Below are 20,587 nucleotides of genomic sequence, written 5' to 3'. Positions count from 1 at the left end.
AATTAACTATGCAGTCATATGATCAACATTACTAGTTAATTTACCAAATAGAAGTATCACTCATGATCTGGCAAATGAAAGCATAAATTCTTCCTTTTATTAGTACTTAGTGTAAAAGAAACAATTCACAGTTAGAAACTTACTCAAGGCAAGTTCATTTTTTCTGAGTCGCAAAGAATATTCAGTGAGTACATAATCTATTATCTACAGGGCTAGTTTTACACATAATTGAAATACACTGTGGAAATTATTAGTTAAGTGAACTAGCACCAATAGCAAGAGACACACAATGCTCTGATTAATTACTTTTAATAATGAAGCCAAAATGAAAATAAGTTTGTATCACAGGTTTTGCAGTACAAGATGAAGGAAATACAAATCATACAGGCAGACTATCTTCCATACTCTGGAATTATTCTGCTTGATTCACGAGGTGTAATAAGACTATGTATGTTAAAACTGAAGCTGTTGCAATAATTGTTCTTACAGCGAGCATTAAAACCAGTTCATTCTCCATTCGATCGTGCCCATCGTCAGCAAAGCCAATGGGCCTCTCCCACCTGGCAGCCGCGCCTTCGAACAGCTCACTTCCTCATCTTTACTACGTCTTCCTTGCTAGGCAGGATCGATCTGCCTTTTTTTTTTTTTTTTCTCCCCAAAAGAGAAGTGCAAGCAGTGAAAAAACTGTCCGAAGGGCAGTGAAGACTTTAAGACAGAACCTTTCGGGGAGGCCTTGAAGCCAAACATCACCTTCCTGCGACTGCAGGAGTCAGGGCTACAAGAGCTGTGCCCCATCACCACGGGGATGGCCGCTGCCTTCCCCTCCTCTCACCGCCTCCCCATCCCTCCATCCCGCAGGTGTTGCACTTGCTGCGGCCGCCCCCCTGCTTCCGACAGACCTCTCTTCCTTCCTGGCTCCCACAGCCCTCATTCCCACTAACTCCCTTTTCTAGGAAAACCTACGCGTTCCCCAGGAAGCTCTCTCCTGTGTTCCTGCCTCCCGCCTCCAGGCCGCGCCCGCCCGTGTGCCGCTAGCCCACCAGAGGAAGGCCAGGGCGGGCCGCTCCAGCCCGCCTGAGCGCCACACGGACCTGGGGACCGCCACGAGTCTGGGCGCAGAGAGGCGGAGGCGGCAAGGAATGAGGATGAGGATAACAACGAGGAACCCGCCGTGCCTAAGTGTGGCCGCGGGCATTTTGGCGCGGCGGCCTCCTTGTCCTCTGGCTGCCGCGCCTGCCTCCTGCCCGCCCGCCTCCGGCAGAGATGCTGCTGCAGGCGGGTGGGTGGGCGCTCCTCCCTGCGTCAGGAGGTGCGGCTCCCCCGGCCCGGCGCTGCCCTCCCCTTTCCTCTCCCCCCGCCGCTTTTATGTCTGTCTTTAAACGCCGCCGCAGTGAGGGTTGGGCACATGTGGCTGCCGCCGCCTGCCCGCCGCTGAGCCCCGCGCCCGCACGGCCCCGCTCGCCATCCTCGCCCGCGGGGGCACCCGGCCCCCCTTTTCCGCAGCTGGCGCCCGGCGGGCGGAGGTAAGGCACGGCATGGCACGGCAGGGCAAGGCACGACATGGCATGGCAGGGCACTGCACGGCATGGCAGGGCACGGCGCTGAGCGTGGCTGCGCGGGGCGGCCCGCGCCTTCCCAGCCCTGCCATGCGGCTGGGGCCGCGGGGGAGCGTGGCCGCCTCCGTGTGTCGCCGGGCGGGAAGGGGGAGGATGTACGGGGGGTTCCTTTCCGCCCGGTGTCCGCCTTCCTGCGGCTCGGGGTCTCCCCAGCCCAGGGGGCTTTCGCCGTGGTGCCAGCCTCTCGCTGGCGCGGAGAGAGCCGGCGCCTCGGGAAACAATAGCGAGCGCCGGTTAGAAGCCGCCCATGTGTTTTAGCTCGGCGGTGGGTTAAAAGGATGTACGGGGCTGTTTTAATCAGTTTTATTATTATTATTGCTATTGGCATGGACGAGAAACTTATATCATTTTCCGAGTGAAAGAAATTTAATTCATCTCCCGTGTGTTGCGTAAAAAACCTCCGATGCAAGTGTAGCGCGTGTTCCGGGCAGCGCGGGCTGTCCCCGCCGGAGCACCGCGGTGATGCATGCGCCTCGCCGCACGGACGAGCCCGGCTCGGGGGGAGCCGGGTACCCCGGGAGCGGGGTCCAGCCCCGGCATGTGCCCGGGCGGACGCGCTGCATTGTTGCTGCGGAGCGTGGGCGTCGCCCGGCGGGGCCGCCCGGAGCCTCCCGCGGCTCTCGCCCCGCCAGGGCGGTGGCAACCCCCGGCCGGGGGCTGCTGCGCCCCGGTGTCAGCCATGTTTGGGTGGGTATGGTAATGAGGACCTTCTCCCCACCTTTGTGCCTCTGGGATGTATTTGCTGTGCGGGATTTTGATGGTTGCAGCCCGCCGTGTACTACGACATGTCCACAGGGTTGATTCATACCTACAGTGTTCTCCCAGTGATTCTTTTTCTCTTCGATTTGCTTATTAATCCTTCTGATTTTCTATGCCTGCATTGCCCGGTTTTGTTCTCGTTTTCCTAGTGTTAGAGCGAAGTGGAATTTCTTCGTAAGGCTTTGCTTTTGTTGTGGAAGCAAATGAGATGATTGTAATATGTCTGCACAGTCACACTGATCTGGCACACGTGAGAGTTGTGATGGGATTTCATCTATTTAAGTAAATTGCGCTGTGTTTTACTTGTTAAAGACCACATTATCATCAACGATTTCATTTTCAGTGTGCTACTGCTGCATAACAAGCTCACTGCTGTAGTGTTGTTTTCTAAGATAAGTCTAATAATTTCTAAATAGTATGTTACCATCCGTGTATCACTGTGGAGTACCATAGGATATGGACCCGATTTCCCCCCTACAAAGTGTAAATGAAGTTAAGATTTTGTTATCTGATGTCATATAAATGTATGCTGGCTATATTGTGAAGGCAGCTTTCTCCATTTGATTAAAAAGTGATGACAACATAATCAGTTTCTGTCTATTTAATAGTATATTTCCAATTATCTGCCTAACCTTAGAAAGGAAACTATGAAAAATACTTAGGAAAGATTGTTTCATTTCATTTTGGCTAATATACAAGTGGGTTTTTTTACCCACACCCCATATTAAGATAACTATAGACTCACAGCCTGCGCGCAGTGCATGTTGGACACTCCCTTTGGGCTCAGCTCTGCCTCAGACTCAAGAACAAACAATCTCATTGGTTTTGATCTGTGCATGAAGAACCAAACCATTCATAGCTGTTCAGATGTGTCACCAGTACAGGAAACTGAGAATGTGAAACTGCCAAGATATCTTGAAACTAGTTTTACAGCATAATCTGATTCCTTTTGACCTTTCATGTCTTGTCGTTCTTACTGTTGTCTTTTTTCCATATTGCAAAAGCCCATATGCACAAAATGTTTCAAATGCTGAATTAGTCAGAAAAAAAAATCACAAATTATTCAGAAACACAATCTACTGATTGCACCTCTTCCTTTTGATTTAGATGAGTAGTCACTGCTCAAGTGGTATGGAATTACCACTTGAAGTATTTGTGGTGGAATTTTTCTGGGAAGATTTTTTTTTTTAAATTCTCTAGAATAGCGTACCAGAAGTGTACGCAACATTAAGGACATTTTTACCTGTTTTCCCAACTACTTTCCATTCTTCTGACCATTTCACTCATCTCCATTAGTAATGTTCTTAAAAGACAAAATACCTGTTGATATTGGAAGAAGTTTTCAGTCTCAAATTTTAATAGATCAGCATAGTAGTGGTAGCAGCTTTTACACGTGACTTTAGAGATCTCTGAAATCTCAGTTGCAGAATAACTTTGACATATCAGCAGGTGGCTGCTTGGGCAACTTCATTTGTCCTTGAAAATTGATTCAAGGTAACCTTGCCATTACTCAGGAAACACATTGAAGTAATTTAGGGGAAAAAAAAAAGCATCATTGACAAATGACAACCAAATGCTATTCCACTGAAGAGCTGGAAGCACAAATCCTGGTGAGGCAGTACAAAGTGGTGTGAAAATGCAGTGGTAACTGCCAGAACGGTTGCATTAGGCAATGGCAGTAACCGGACTGAGCTTCCCATAACCCTACACTGAAGCAGAGCTCTGTGTTCTTATCCTTCACTCCTCAGGCTAGGGATGCCTTGTTTGTATGGGAGAAAGCAAAGAAAAAGTTAGTGTTATGTTGTGGACAGCAGTGCCTCGAGATTTGGTGCCAGTAGTCTATTTCCCACTTTGGGGAAAGAGTTTCTTGCTGCTGGCAAATGATAGTTTTGCATTTCAAGTGTCAGAAATGTGTACTGCAATATTAATAATTCAGCTTGCCTTAAGCCAAAATGGAGACGAGATGAAAATTGTAGTGGGACATTTACAGTGTTCATAACTTGAAAGCATGATTTGTGCAATGAAATCAAATAATCAGATGTGATGAGAAGTAAGATTTCTGCTAAAGCATATGTTCAGTTTGGCTTTTTGCTTGTATATAAAAATGAGGAAGAAGTAATCACATAAATTCTTCCCAAGGACAACTTGATTTACTTATTGATGCATTCTGAAGCACAGAGGTCAGAGAGTTAGGGTCTCAGGGCAACTATGTATCTGGTAATATCTAATTTTCAGTAATTGATTTTGCAACTTAAGTAACTTTAATACTTTATTGAAATAGCAAACATACTTTTGCAACCTCTCACTTCTGAGAAGTGTGATAAAATTGAACAATAAATTCACGGTTCTCTTGTATCTTATATGATGAGTTTTGAATATGGATATTTCGTTTCAAGTTGCCAATAGTTACATCTTTTCAGTTTGACCAACCAGGGGTAGAATTTCTTCATAATTGCTGATATTGCTTCACTTGAAGGAGTGGTACCACTAAATTTGTTCCTTCAATGAAGTACATATAAGAAAAGACCGCTGAATTAGTGACATACTTTCTCCATTTGAAAAGGAGGTTGCAGTTAGCTTATCCTGTAAGTCTCTGAAATAGTGAGGTTGATTTGAGAGAAGAAAATACTGAGAAACCTGTACAGAAGTGAGAAACTACAATAAGGCAAATTAATTCTTTAGAGATTATGTGCAGTGAAAAAAACCCTGACATTTAAGAGCTCTAGGTTGTAACACTCTGTCTCTAGATGTTTCTGTTGGGCCAGGGATTTGGCAGTAGTCATACAAGCTGTTAAGATCAAGTTTATTGATAATGAACAAACCTGGAAAAGAAACTTTGCTGTTTTTATTGTGTTTGTTCTATAATAGTAGGAAGTATTGTCCTGTAACTAAAATGTAAGGAGACTAATCTGGATGAGAATTTTTTTCCATTTGAGTCTGTGCAGGGTTTTGTTGTAGGATAAAGCCACGAACGATATTTTGTACGAATGGAGAACAAATTTCCCAGCAGTATGGAACATGCACTGTCACTGAAAACTGTATAACCTGTATGTGCAGCAGGTGTGAATTCAGTCTGGCATTTTTAAATAGTTTTCCCCTAATATAAATGATTCTGTTGTAGACACCAGAATAAAAACTTTCTTCTGATGCATTTAAGTCTCCCATAGCCCACAGAGCTCTTATTTTTTTTTTACAGTGTTGTGAATGTGTAACAGATTTCTCTGCATTCTTCAGTGATGTTTTCTGAGACATGCTAATACAAGTATAACTGTATAGAATATAATTATCTTTAATTGCAATTGAGTTAAGCACCTATTGAATCTAAATCTTACTGACAGGCTGTATTAAACTAGGTAGGGAAGAATGCTAGCTCATGTAGTTCATGCTGAAAAGCAGCATGATGGTTGCATCAGTTTATAGCTAGAGATGGGCTTGACTGGGCAAAAAGTTTATGGTGTGTATTCCTATTTCCACCAAAGAACACAATGCTGCATTGCAGCAGTAATTCAGTCTGTGCAATGAGTACTGTAACACAGTGTAACCCTTCCTGAAATAATTATCTGTACACAGATTCCCCCAGCGATAGCCGTTCTTCACAGTCACAGTACTCCCGTGAAACCTGGTTTGCTCCTGCAGTCTTCTTCCTCTCTTTTTCACTAGGTATTCCCCACATCCTGTCTGCATAGATTTCTTTTTTGCAGACTTACAGCCATCCATAGCTCCTAAAACTTCAGTTTTCATTTTCTGTATTGCTTGTTCCCATCATGCTTTTTCTTCCCAGCTTGTCAACTCATATTTGAGATGCATTTTGTACATTTCTTTTTAGTGCAAAAGGCTCCTCTTCTGCACTTTTGCATATGATTCTTCTCCAGTGATTTCATACAGACTGAAACATTTGGCATGAATACCAATAAAAATCATTTATGAACATGTGTCATGGTGACAATCCTGACTTTTAGTTCCATGTCCTCTGCTTAACCATACTGCTTTCTTCATTGGGAGTCAAAGGGAAGACTTGGTGAACAGCAATGTAGGACACAAGCTTGTGGGACTGGACTGGTACACTACACTAGCATAATCTACTTTCAAAACTGAGATTATAGTGATGTGAACTGGCTGCAGCTTTTTATTGCATTTTGCCTCCCTCACAGCAGCATGTTGGTATGTAACTGCTTCCTCAGGGAAGAAAGCAGTGTGCTGAAGAATAGAATGTTGATCTCTTTAACCCCTTCAATGGTAAACATTGAACCAAAAAAAGGTATTGAGGATTATTTGTAAAGCAATAAAAATGAAATGTAAGTAATTTTGTGAAATCACTGTGTTTCCATCAGAAGTAAAAATAAGATTATAAAATAAAAAAGTGCACTGTGTTAAAAAATAATATTTTTCACTCTCCTTTTCCGAGGGAAGTGCTGGTTTTAAGAAGAAATGCGATGTAAGAATTATTGTGTTGTAATTTATATTTGAAAAACACTGCTAGAAGTTCGTTAATACTTAGTTATATCAGTTGTTGCAATAGTATTGTGGGATGTTTTAAACATGAAATTGCCTTACAAATGGTTTTTTATAGAGGTTTGTGCTGAATTTCCAGGAACGTGGGGCAGCTGTTCTCATTATACTTTCAAATCTGTAAGTGAGGGGATTTTTTTTGTGCCTCTTTTTTTGTACATGTTGGGAAAATCTCCAGCCTTGTAACTTTAATTGTTTATTGGTATTAGACAGCTGAGAGAACCAGAAGTACAGTGTTCTTCTAGTAGGTATCTCTATATTGATTGGCATGCAGATCTGTCTGATAGAGATGCATGGGAAGGAGCCCAGCACAAGATTCACTGCCAGTGTAATGGTGAAGAGGAGCAGCAGTGCTGAACAGAACCAGGACAACTCCCTTACTAGGCATTCCTTGCAACAAAGATTGTGAGAAAAGGACATGCAGCAGTGTGTTTCAATGTATCTTTTGGTGCTTTGACTAATGACGTTCCTTTGGGTCTTACTGCAAATGCTTGCAAGTTTTGTCAGTGGAGGCATTGCAAGTCTTATCTTCCTGTGCCAGCATTTCTGAATGCAGGCCTGAAGCTGAAGCAAAAGTTCTATAGTGAGCTTGGATCTCCCAGGGAGCTAATTTGGGTCTGAATTCCCTGTGGCAAAGGATTATTATTGCTTAATCTGCTAGTGGTGTGGAGGTCTAATAAGGTTACTTTACTTGTGCATGCTGGTGCATTGGGTTGATTCTTTTTCCATGGAAAAAAATAACAAAATTCCTGCTGTGTTCTGAGAGAGAAAGGTGGGGTCTGTAGTTTGCTTGGTATCAAAAAAGTCAGAAAATACTTACTGTTTTATCTTTCAGTATGTGAAAGAATATTAGCATATCAAGGACAATGCTAGTAAGACGTAATTAAAATCTAGCTCATATGTTTGTTTTAGTAAAGTTTTTGCAAAAGTTTGTTTATGCCAACTCAGATTATTGATTGCGCTTATTTCAGTGACAGAATAATTTTCTAAATGTTCCTTTAACTGAACCATGTACTGTTCATCAATTTCCATTCTGTTAAATTCCATCAAACAATACAGATGTTTGTCAGGTCAGTTTAAGAGTAATTTTAGATTTCTTTATAAATGGAATTTTACATAAAAAAAGGAAAATCATTCTTATTTGCTCATTTCAGTCGTGGGAAATTCCAGAATAATAGTATATTCTCCAATAAAGGTGGTAATAAAAATTTCCCTTCAGTGTTTTCATCTGACAGGTTACGTCGTTTGAGTCATGAAAAGGATGAGATGCTGAGAACATAATCAATTGGTCAAATTCCGTTATCTAAATTGAAGACAGAAAAAAAATACAACCTACAAACAAACAGCTTTAATAAGGCTAAATTATATTTTAGGCATTTTACTTTTAATCCCAGGTACTGGTTAAGTCATAGTAATGTTTTAAAATAGCTTACAAGATTTAGGACTTGGAATCCTAATATAATGATAGTTTCTCCTAAGTATAATTTGAAAATTGACATAGCAAATCCCCATTTTACTAAGGATTTACAAAATTACCTGTCTCATCATATAGTGTTGAAGTGAGGGGAGAACGACCATCCTATAATGCATCGAACTCCAATTTATTGATCGATCAGTCACTTTAAATAACAGTGTTAATTAACTTCATGCATATTCCAAAATCCAGGCTTACGATAGGCTAACAGAGAAAACTCTAACCACTCCTTTTGTTTTACGATACCGACAATTGTTTACACAAAACAAAACCAGTGTTCCCACTGTGATATGAAAGGTTCCCAAAACTTCCATATCTGTTCCCAGGGTGCCATCTTTTCCCAGAGAGGGTGTTTTGCTTGTTATGGGAAGACTGCCTGAGAACCTTATTGTTTATAGAGTGACGCCTGAGAGAGTCTAATTGTTTATAGAAATCAGGCTGGGAACTGCTTTTGGAACTGCTTTGCAACTACCTTTTACTTTTCTCTCAATTGCATGGCTTCATGGCCTTTTTCTTTAAGCCATGCTTGAACTAAACTCTCGACAATATAGTTCTGTATTTATTTACAAGGCAATGTAGAAGGTAACAAGTACTGGAACTAACTGAAGATGTTTAACAGAATTTGGTGTCATATTTCCTAGTTTAATGCTGATGAGCTTCAGTACCGGATTGCATCCAAGTGGTGTGGGAGCATAGAATAGCATTTTATGTGGTGAGGTGCTCAGGTTCAATAATCTGATGAGGAAAAAGAAAGCTTGTTTAGTGGTTCGTGTTTAGCTAATCAGTGCTGGTGAGTAACTCTACTCTTCTCCCTATTCAGACTTGACACAGGAGCATTCATGTCTATACCTGGCTCAAGCTGAGTAGTTTGATATCAGTCTTCTTTGGATATCAGTCTTCTGTGCAGGTTTGTTCTGGATCAAAGAGCAGCTTCTGTGTGTGTCACTGACTGCGCTCTGGGAGTGCTGAGCACGGAGCAGTGGACTCCTTGCACAAACCTGCTGGGCTCGCACTTCAAACATTTGTACCTGGTGGTAGTATCTCTTGAGAGAGGACTCCTTATTTGCTTTAGTACCAGCTCCTTTAGTACAGAGAAAAGTTGTTAAATCTGACAGTAGGAGAGTGCTTTGGATCTGTGGTGTGTCCAGAAGGACTGTCCTCCATCCTTGGTGCAGTCTGGCCAGTGATAATGTGCTGAGTTAGGAAAGCAGTCCTGTTAGAACCATGCACCAGTCTGCTGAGCATGCCTCCCGCATTTTCTCAAGCCCTGCAAGTGTTGCAGTCTATACAGGGATATTTCTGTGGATAACATACTGCTTAATGGAAGGTTAATGAAAGGGAAGTTATTATGATACTGTGCTAGGAGTAGAAGTCTCAAGCCCAGCTTATCCTGAAGCGTAGCAGTGCAATGTTTAATGCATGACAGGATAGAGTGATGCAATTTTTGTTGGAATTGACTCATCAGTGGGAGCTCCAGAAAATCATATTGCTGCTCTGCAAGTTACTCTATCTAAAATAATTAAAACAGGTATGACCTTTTAAAACATTTCAGTAAATACCTATGTATGGCTTGTGTCTTTTTGACTGAAAATCTCTTTTTGTTATTACAGTTAGAGAAGGATTTTAGACTTAGAGACAACTACTGATGTCGTTTCACATGTGCAGCTGTTTCATTTTAATGTAATCCCTGAACTTATTACTAATTACTGGAACTGAGAAGCTGCTTTCTAATTTACATCAGTGGAACAAAGGGAAAAACAAGTTTGAAATGTGACAAAAAGTAATATTTGAAGTACCAGGTGCTGTGCCTTGTAGTCCCAGAGCTCCATTAGGATTGCTTAAATGCTTCAGCTTAATATATTGTTTGCATTTTGGTTCTACATAGGTATCTCAGTCAGAACTCAGAGCCACTGAATCATGTATGAACTAGAAGAGGATGTTGTCCTTTGAAGACTGCAATGCAAAAGACAGAACAGATGAAAAGAGGCCCACACAGACATTCATTTAGCCCAGATACACAGGATAGAGTATTAGGATTTCTCTCCTGTACAAACAAACAACTTTTCCCCTATTTTACTGTTCTCTGTATAGCTCATACACCTTTTTTTTTTTTTTTTTTTGAAGAACTGGTATCAGTCAAAGCAAAGCCTTGTGCTAGCTAGTCCCACCACATGTCAGAAGGAAGGTTTATAGGACCCTGAGCCGTTCAGTGACAGTAGTGAACATGAAGCAGATTACAAGCCAAGTAGGTTCTACTATGTTTTAAAAATTTGGGCTGACTGCCAGAGCTAGAGTTGCTGAGAGGAGGCAGTAACAGAAGGGAAAGTGAGAAGACAGTGACCGGAGTCTGGGGAATCAGTGAAAAGAGGTTACAACAAGAGTTCAGTAGGCAACTGGAGTGAACTTCAACTTCCCAATCCTTGGGAATTATTGGAAAAAGTAATTGCCTTGTTGGCTGGGAGGCTGGTGCTAGGACTTGTGGTGCAGAGGTTTTGTTCTGGTGCTGTGAAGTCGCATCTTGATAAGCTGCGGGCTGGGTTCCAGTGGCTTATCGCCTCTGCCGTGGCTCTGGCGCAGAAGCGGCTGCGAGGTGCTTGCCCTCTCAGTGACTGTGTGAGCAGTACCTTGCAGCTCTCCACTGCATGGCATTTTGTCAGGACATGATGCAGCCTTCATGCTATGGATCACATAGACGTTGCAGCAAGTCCATAAGCAAAAGCTGTAAGGTCTCATTTTTCCTGAAGTAATTTCTGATTCTCATCAGTTAGCAGTTCTTGATTAGACTTCTTGTGTATTCTTTACAGAAACCCTCTTTAGAGCTTTCATGAAGCTTAACACATAATCTAAATCCTTTTTAAGACTCTTAATTGTGCAGATGGCTTTGCACACACTAGTTTTATCCCATGTGATTAGTGAAGAATTTAGTGAAATACATTCCTACCCAAAATCTTATGGTTACCTTTTGTATGGCAGCTGCAAGCAAGTCTGTCTTTTTAAATGATTGTGTTTAAGAAAAACAAGTATTCAAATGCAGGCATTTTTGTTTCTGTGCATGCACATTTGAAGCAGTAGGCTTTTAAAATGGATTTGGCATTTCAAATATTTCAGATAGCTTCTTAGAAAGAGGAAATAATTAAAAAATATCTAAAGTATCAAAGCTTATAAGAGATGAGCATCTCTCCTTTCAAACTATGACTGTGATTATATATTCCAGGATGGAGAATAACAAGAAAATAAGTTACCATTGCTTTTGAACTACTAGGTGCATCCTCTCTATCAAAATTTTAATTGCTGCCTGACTTTATGAAATGGTCTGAAAAACTTAATTTACTTTGGTTAAAATATACTTTAATAAATTCAAGTAAAGCCATTAAATCAGGAAGTAAGGGAGTTGGGCTCCTGCATTTTATGCAAAGTGCATACCCTTTTATGCCTGATGTGAAGAATCTTGTTATGGTATCAAAGTATGAGCAGCTAGCCTATCAGTCCTTAGGAACTAAAACAAAACAAGTGAATGAAATGTAATTTATAAAACATTTTAGACCAAATAGTGGACTTACTTCCTACAATTTGAAAGTGGTCTAACATCCCTTTCTTCTTGTTTTGCCCTCTTGTCAAATCAATGAGCTATGCAAAAATGGGTAAAACAAAGGACACAATTTCAAAATTAAGTTTCTTCTGCATAATAATATAAAATCATTTTTAATTTCTTTTTTCCACAGATACTTTCAGTAGAGCAAGTGTTGAGAAACAGAAGGCCTTACTCTTGATTCCCTGGTATCAAGGACCCATCAGGCACCATCTTCAGTCTTTTTATTCAGTATTTTATCCCAAGCAGAGGGAGAGTCTGCTTCAGTGCCCATCTGTTTCAGCTGAACGTCATCTCCTTGCTGTTTGTTTCAAATCACAAATGCCTAAGAACAGCAAGGTAGTGAAAAGAGATCTAGATGATGAGGTCATTGAGTCAGTTAAGGACCTGCTCTCTAATGAGGACTCTTCAGATGATGCCTTCAAGAAGAGTGAACTTATGGTTGAGGATCCAGAAGAAAAAGATGTAGATGTTGAAGAAGGCTCAGATGTAGAAGATGAAAGACCTGCTTGGAACAGCAAACTCCAATATATTCTGGCACAAGTCGGATTTTCTGTGGGATTGGGGAATGTGTGGCGATTCCCCTATCTGTGTCAGAAGAATGGTGGAGGTAAGTTTTGTGATACAGCTGGTTGTACCTAGATGATGATGCTGACCTTTCAGATTTCAAAGTTAGCAGAGAGAGCCACAGTCAAACCTGCTCCAACATGTCAAGTTTTTCTTTTAGTTTTTGCCAGAGCCTATGAGGAAAAACCCACATTCTCTTTATTTAGAAAGAGGCATTTGTTAAAGTAAGTAGCAGATCCTTCCAAGATGCCATTTACTCATTTTAGGGTAGAAAGCTCTTGATACAGCCTTAGCTACTGCTCAAACCAGTGGCTACCCATAACACATAATTATGGAGGGTTGCAATGTTTAGGACCTGGTTATTGTGCTTAAGTGTTCTTTATAGTAATTTGACAATAAATCAAGACATTAAAGCTACATCCACTTTAAAGACCAAAGCAGCATTTATCTTTTAGTATTTAATGGTACTAAGTTTCACAGCTTTACTTTCTAATTGCTTTTAACTCCTGGCCATTTGATTGTTATTTACTTCTGGCAAGAACTTCAGAATACTCTGAAAGGGAAAAAGTAGGGGCTTTGTTTTGTTTTGTTTTGCTTTTTTACTGATGATCTGTTTTTGTGCTGTTAGACAGTTTACTATTTTTGTAAATAACAAGGTACCTTTCACTTAAAACAACGGCATCAAGCTGTTTCTTAGTTGACCATCTGTGGTCTTGAATGCAGTTTCAAGTATGAGGCTGGAAACTTTCCTTCCTCTATGAATGCAGGATTAGTATTTCATCCAATGCTATACCATACCCAAATGTACTACATTAATGCACACTCTGTTGCAGTTGATCACTAAGCTGAATTCAAAACAAACCTCTCACTTTTTGTGATACAGAAAGTGAATGTGTACAGAAAAAGAAGAAGAGAATTCTACTCCTGCTTTTTTGAAAGCTGAATGAAACAACTGATGTAATTGAGGAGTATAGAAATGAACTTGGAATATGATAAAAGTGTAATTCTTTATTTGTTTTGTCTCAATTCAAGCACTAAAAATTAAGTTTATGCATTTATGCTTTTAGGATAAAGTTAAATCCTTTTATATCAGTAGTTTGTTGGGTTTTTTTTTGCTATCATTTAAGTTTTGTTTTTTCTCTTATTGTGGAGAGAAAGTAATTTAATGATTGATTTAAAGTATGGTGTCAAGATGTAGTCTCAGAGACAATGGACTGCAGCAGTTTATTTTGTGAAGTTGTGTCCCTTTGAAAGTCTGTCTAATGTCAGGAATTTTGCAAGCCAGTCGGATTCTCCTTTGAACCAAGAGAAGGGATCCATTGGTGTGTTCCTTGGGCTGTTGGTTTCATGGCCTCAGGTGCTTTTAAAGTTACTCTGTCAGTGAGGGTAAATTTAATTCTGGTCAAATATAAATAAATTTAGTTAATAATTTCACATTTCAGGAAAAGAAAACCAAGAAAACCAAGAAAAACCACAACAGAACCCCTAAAACAGTAAACTAGCCAATCTTCAAGGATTATGACACTTAATTAATTATATTTGAAAAAGTCACTATGATGTCACTTGAGATTGTAGTTAAGTGTTTTCTCCTGTGCTGTGATTGCAGGAAATTGGATGCATAGCACAGCCTGTGGAGATACAGTGCTTTCTGCTCATGCTGAGACAAGAGTGTATTTGGCTTTTAACAATAATTTTGCACCATTTTAGCAAATGGCAGCCTTCTGAGCAACAGAGGAAAGGAATTTATCATTAGAGCTGAAGCTTACTTGGTTTTCAAGTTAATCATAATGCAAGATGGAGAAGGTGACACAAAGCTTGGAAATATGTAAAGTACATTGGTGCCTGTATGTGTGTGCAGATGGACAGATAATTGTCACAAGTGCATAGAAAAATAGGGGGAGGGAGTGAAAACTTCAAGCACATGGTAAGAAAACCTACACACATTTTGTATGAGATTCTGTTTTCTGCTACACATAATATTTCAAATAAGTTTCCTAGGTCAAATTGGAGTGGTTTTATGTGACCCATGTAAACGTTAGTGTCAGAACTGTTCTGTAATCTTCTGCTGATAAAGTTGATAAATACCTGTTGAAGTCTCTTTGTATAAGGTAAACTTTCCTAGTGTATACTAGGTCTCTACCTTCAGTTTAGACCTTCATTTTCTTCCCTGTGTTTAAGGAACTTATATCTGAAAAATACCATATGAGGGGAAGGAAGTATATTGAAAAGTAGTAAACCAATAGATTCAGTTCCAATTTAACCAAAAAGAAGTAAAAACCATAGTTACCTATTAGTTTCCTTCACAGCCTTCTTACAACACTAAAGCCACCAGTAAAAGAAAAGGCAAATCCTAACTGTGAAATAATCTCAATTTTTATCTTTTTTTTTAACTTCTGTGACAAGAACAGCACAATAAAGATAGGTAATACACAGCAAGGTTAGCCCAAATAGATATATGTTATTCAGGAATTTTGTGGAAGAAAATTTGTGTGTTTCCCACCCTGTTTTCAGTAGAGATCTAGTTTGTTTATGGCTGTGGCCCATGGTATAATGGCACTCCTAATGTCAGAGCTCTCTACTGCTTCAGTGAGATGCTTGTGATACAATCTTTAAAAGTAACTTGGGCAGCACTATGCTGCAGAGGGAATTTGGATGTCTGTAGATATGTTTGCAATCTCTGTTTCTGGGTCTGGTCTGTTTTAACCAAACCAACTTCCTTCAGTTTATTTCTTGTGATTATTGCTTTAATTCATAGCAGCTCATAAATATTTAGAGTATTACCTGGTATTTTTTGTAGTTAACTAAGTTAAAACTAGACTGAGAAGCTCTTTGCTGACTTTCACTCTTTTATTCCCAGAAAAATGTTTGTTGGGAGAGGTGAGAGAAAAGGCTGATATACAGCTGGGAGATACTTGGCTCCACTCTGGGGATGTAACTGTAATGCCAAAAGTATCAAGTGGAAAAAAGAGTCTGGGAGCAGCTAAGAGCACTCCAGGGTGCTGGTTTTCTTGACTTTGAGAGGGAGGGCGCAAAGGAGTTTTAGGCTCTGTGAAACATGGGCTGAAGATGTTCAGTAAAGTTTTGAGAACTGACTGTGGATCTCTCTGTCCTCACCACAGGCCCTTCTTACCCCTGGCAGACAATGCCCAGACTCCACCTGGCACTTAAGGCACCTCTGCCACTCTTTGCAGCCTAACAGATAAAAAAGCTGTTTCATTCTTGATTCTTGATAAAGACAATTTATGCTGGAGCTGAGTATGCTCAGTTTCATTTCTGCGCTGTAGGATTCGTTTGTTCCTCCTTTGCTCCATGAAGGTGAATATGTGTGTTTGTTCAGATAAGCACAGTAACTATATAACAATTTCATAACCTCTGTTAGCATAGCATAGGTTCAGAGCTGCCTCAGCTTCCTGTGCTTCATAGCCTTGAAAATGAACTGCTCAAGTCTACCCAGTCTTGCCAAGATGCTCATAAATAGTGACAAACTAGATTTACAATTTCCTGCTGCTCCTGTCATCTGGAGGAGATTACACACCTTTCACTATTTTCAAACAAAGAAAATATTTAAAGTTTCTTCTGTTTGGTTGTCTTTTCCCTTTAGGATTAGCAGATGTATAATGATACTGTTACATAATTAGAAGTAACAAAAGCAAAATACATTAGCTATTCTGCTAAAACGACTAAGTATTACTTTGAAGAAAAGTGAGGAGTCTCCAAGGTACTATATGTCCAAAGATTTTGTGTTGCATTTTTGTGAGCATTAACTTAATTTTTCCTTTCTTTTTTCCTTTTCTTTTTTTTAAGGTAAGTCTTTTTTAATATCTCTGTGATTTAAAAAGTCAAAAGAACTAAACAATTATAGATAAAAGTTGTAAGCAAAATAGGAGAGATGGTAGCAGATGATGCTGTCATTATGTTTTGAAAAGATTGACTTGGGTAGAGTCACATTGTGAGTTTTTACAGTTAATTAGTCTGAATTTTTTACTGAAACACCAACAGATTGACATTAAAGTTCTTTTCTCTAATGAAAAATCATGGCAGTTGTACTTTTCCTCTTAGAAGCAAACAACTAATGAAGAAGAAATGGGAGCAAAGCAAATATTCCCTTGTACTCCAACACTCGAGTATGGATTCAGAGGCTTTATTATGTAGCTTTGGATCAGTAATTTATATTCAGTGCCTTGAGTTCGCTGATAACTACAGTATAATCTTTTTGAGTTCAGTATTATCAGACTCAAAATTTAGTTGTACTTTGGTGTACTGAAAATGTTGTGTTTCTATTTTGCACGTGTAATTCTTCATTGAGGCGATTTGGCTAAGGTGATACTCACCCTTTAAGCACAATTCTGTAAACAGGCACACCTGAACATTCTGAAACTGAAACTAGTGACAGGAAGACTATGATATCTCAGGATACAGATAAAAACCTACAGATAAAACATAAAACCATTTATCAGAGTTTTCCTGACAGAAGCAGTTTCCATTTTGTAGAGGTAAATAATTTTACTTATGGAAGCTTAGTATACTGTTAATTTATAGTGTTTTGTTGCTCACTTGTAACTTCAAAAATTTAAGTATTTGATATTGAAAATCAGGTTATCCTCATCTGAATGTCAGCTTCTTGATCGCATTCTGTTAGAAAGCATCTAGTAAGCATTAAGAGCTGGGATCACTCTTCAAGACAGTAGTAAACTATCTTGATTGAATAAGAATTAAATCAGACACCAGACACTTAATTAAAATCTAGTCCAGCAGCAGCTGAAACAAATGTGGAAAGTTAATAAGTTTTTCAGGTTACAGCAAGAATTGCTAGGAGAAGAAAATTTGTCTGTAGTATCAGGGTGGTAATGGTTATGTTGCCTTGGGTTACTGCTTTTGAAAGTATTTTCTAACTCTTTAATCACTAATGAATCATGTAATTTTATGATTTTTTGGAGCATTTTTAAGAGCTTAAGTCAAAACCAAGGTCATTATTCCACTTTTGTCAATAATATTGCCAAATGCAGTCCTTATGGTAATCTCAAGACAGACAGTTTACCAGATATCACTTTCTGGTGCTTGATTAAATAAAATTAAAAAAAAAGGAAATCAAAGTAGTGCACAGTTTTAACAATCATGAAATCTTCCTGAAATCTCTTATATCTTTGTCATTCATTCTAGTAAAGAAGGATGAGGGTTTCTTTTTCTTATTGAGATTATTTTTCTAATATGGAAGCCAATGTTTAAGATCACAACAGGCAAAAACAAAAGTGACTTCACAGTTAAATAATTTCGTAAGCGTAGAATGGAGACCTGAGGATCCTGAACTACACAGAATTGTAATATTCTGAAGGCAGCTTAGATGATAGGTGTAGCAGACAACTGATTGTAGGATGTTGTTCAAGGCCAATTTATTATTCAAATTCTAATTAGAATTGTCCTTTTCCAGTATAATAACTGCAAGGTTCCATGTTTTCATGCACAGGCAAGAGTCGTGCTGGGATGTTTCCATAGTGATTCTTTTTTAGGATGAAATTAGGATGTCTTAGAGTTCTTTAAAGTAGGTCTAGCTTCAAGGGAAGACTTCAGCAAAATACTTGCCCAGTGGAGCTGTGGTTTCCTGTTGACTATGGGGCATAGACCCCTTTGCAGCTGTGATACAACTGTATAATCCAGCTATATCCAAGCTCTATTGTACCGAAACTCACTTGTGCACAATTTTCCATTGTGGCCATTTTGGCGACAAGAACAAGATCAGAAGGAAGCTCAGGAGGTTTGAATAATCAGAAGAACCAGCACTTCAGGTGCTTGGCACAAACCTAGCAGTATAGAGGTGAACTCTGCTGTCTGGCTACCCACTGAATTCCAGAGCTGTCATGTCTAGTGTAATGTGGATTTAGCACCACATTTATTGAACTCATTTAGTAGAGTCTAACTGATAAATCTTGCAATTTACATTTGATACTGCACCATAAAACACCCACATCAGCCCAGTCTTTAAACGTGTGCTTAACTTTGCAGCCTTGTGATTAAGGTTGTGGACTGGGACACTGAAGAGCTGGGTTCAGTTCCTGCTCTAGTACAGTCATCCAGTGGGATACAGGGTAAGTCACTAGGCCCCAATTTTTTTGAGCTGTATAGGTTTGTCTCTGCTCAACTATGGCACATCTGTCTAATTAAGATCTAAGGTATAATTTACAATAGCATTATATGATATAACACCTGTGTACTGTTGCCTTCAATGAATTGTATGAGCAGATTTTTTAAAGACAGTGGTGCCAAAGCTTCTCACTTGCAATGTAAATTCTGTGTTGCAGAAATTTTGAGAGTCAGTCAGGGTATTTAATTGTTTCTGTGTTATACGTTTTTAAGACAGGTAGTCCCCCTCATTTTTGAATGTGGTTGTTTCTCTGTTCCTCAGCTTTCCTCACATTTTTTTTTTTCTGTCTCTTTTATTAATAGCAAGTAAGTCTTTTGCATTCTTTCCTTGATGTGCACATAGAAGATGAACTGTGAGAGACACTAAAATACTGAGTAGGAATGTAGCTGCTACCTCAGTAAAAACTGCTTCAGTAGACACTGTCAGACAATATCATTGCATAGCATGTTATCATGGAGTTCATTTATAACATAGCCTATAGACTGTGAGGTATATTCTGTGACCAGTATTCTTTGTCTGGTGCAACAGTGGTTTTTCATAGAATCGTAGAATGGTTTGGTTTGGAAGGGACCTTAAAGATCTTCTGGTTCAAACTGCCCTGCCATAGGCAAGGAACCTTCCACTAGAGCAGGTTACTCAACACCCCATCCAATTGGCCTTGAACAGTTCTGGGGATGGGGAGTTCAAAACCTCCCTGGGTAACCTGTTCCAGTGCCTAATCAACCTTATGGTAAAGAATTTCTTCCTAATATCTAATCTAAATCTACCCTCCTTCATCTAAAGCACCTTCCTCCTTATCCTGTCACTACATCACTACATCACACAAGACCTTATTAAAGGTCTATAGCTCTCTTGTAGGTCCCCTTTAGTACTGCTATAAGGTTCTGTAAGGTCTCTCCAGAACCTTCTCTTTTCCAGAACTGAATAACCCCAACTTTCCCAGGTCTGTTTTGCTATCCTGTGACCAGCTTGGTGCCTGTGGACTCATTCCAGGTGGTCAACATCTTATGTCAGGGGTCCCATTTTTCTCAGATTTTATTTCTCCCTTTTTCCCCTCTAGTCTTGAACTCAAGACTGCAGTTAATCCATAATTAATATCTTTATAGGATCTTTGTAATGGAAGGGGGTGTCCAATTAGTGTGTACTTTGTGAGGAGCAAGATAGCAAGTGGACCTAAATGGGAATGAATGCTACCCAAACATCTGAGACCTCCTGCATATCCTAAGAAGGTTTAGCTTTTCTAACATAAACTGTATTGCATGAGATAAATTGCCCACTAAGGGTATGAAAATGCCAGTGCATTTTGATAGATTCCTAAAAAAAGCCCTAGAAAGTTGACCCTGGATGAGGGAACTTGAAGTAGTACTTAGCTGGAGTTGAGGATAAGTGCCAAAATGGTTTCTGAACTTTGCTCAGCTTCTCTTTCATCACAGGACGAAGACATTGATTATACAAGTTAGGAGCTCTGAATCTAAGCTTCTGAGGTCTTTAGATCTTTGCTTTGTAGCTTGCTTCAACATGCTGCAGTCTGCACCTCTCAAAGGTTTTCCTTTAGCCTTAAAACAGTTTCAAGCAGAAGTTCTAAGGCCTTTGAGTTAGTTGTCCAGCACAGTGGTCTATATTGCAGTGTTAGAGCCACACAAAGTCAGGTGCCATGTTGCTTATGCTGATGCCTGCATGTTTTGTTAGCTCTGGTACTAAATACGCCAAAACACCAAGGAGGAAGATAGGCTTGGAACTTGTCAGTGTGCTCAGTGTATGAATATATTTGCTTGTATTCAGGCTTCCTGAAATAAATGGAGATGCATCCTTAAGTTAGAATTGTGTATGATCAGTTCCCGGGAATAAGACCTTTAAAAAGAGGAATTGCTTTTTATATATATGTTTATGTAAAGGTGAAGTTACAGTTGCATTTTCAAATATGACTTGAAGAA

General features: G+C 39.8%; 1 protein-coding gene across 1 annotated transcript in view; it reads left to right on the top strand.

Moving 5' to 3' along the window:
- Positions 1 to 1,365: 1,365 nt before the first annotated feature.
- The window catches only part of SLC6A15 (solute carrier family 6 member 15), a 37,147-nt gene continuing 17,925 nt past the window's right edge, over positions 1,366 to 20,587 (top strand). The window contains exons 1-2 of the mRNA XM_059473198.1: positions 1,366 to 1,523; positions 12,081 to 12,557. Coding sequence (XP_059329181.1) covers positions 12,269 to 12,557 — 289 coding nt within the window. The 5' untranslated portion in view covers positions 1,366 to 1,523; positions 12,081 to 12,268. The remainder of the gene's footprint in view (positions 1,524 to 12,080; positions 12,558 to 20,587) is intronic.

The sequence above is a fragment of the Ammospiza nelsoni genome, chromosome 5, assembly GCF_027579445.1.
Source record: "Ammospiza nelsoni isolate bAmmNel1 chromosome 5, bAmmNel1.pri, whole genome shotgun sequence".
Taxonomy (NCBI): Eukaryota; Metazoa; Chordata; class Aves; order Passeriformes; family Passerellidae; genus Ammospiza; species Ammospiza nelsoni.
Note: the sequence above shows the minus strand (reverse complement) of the source record. Positions and strands in the feature narration are given on the sequence as shown.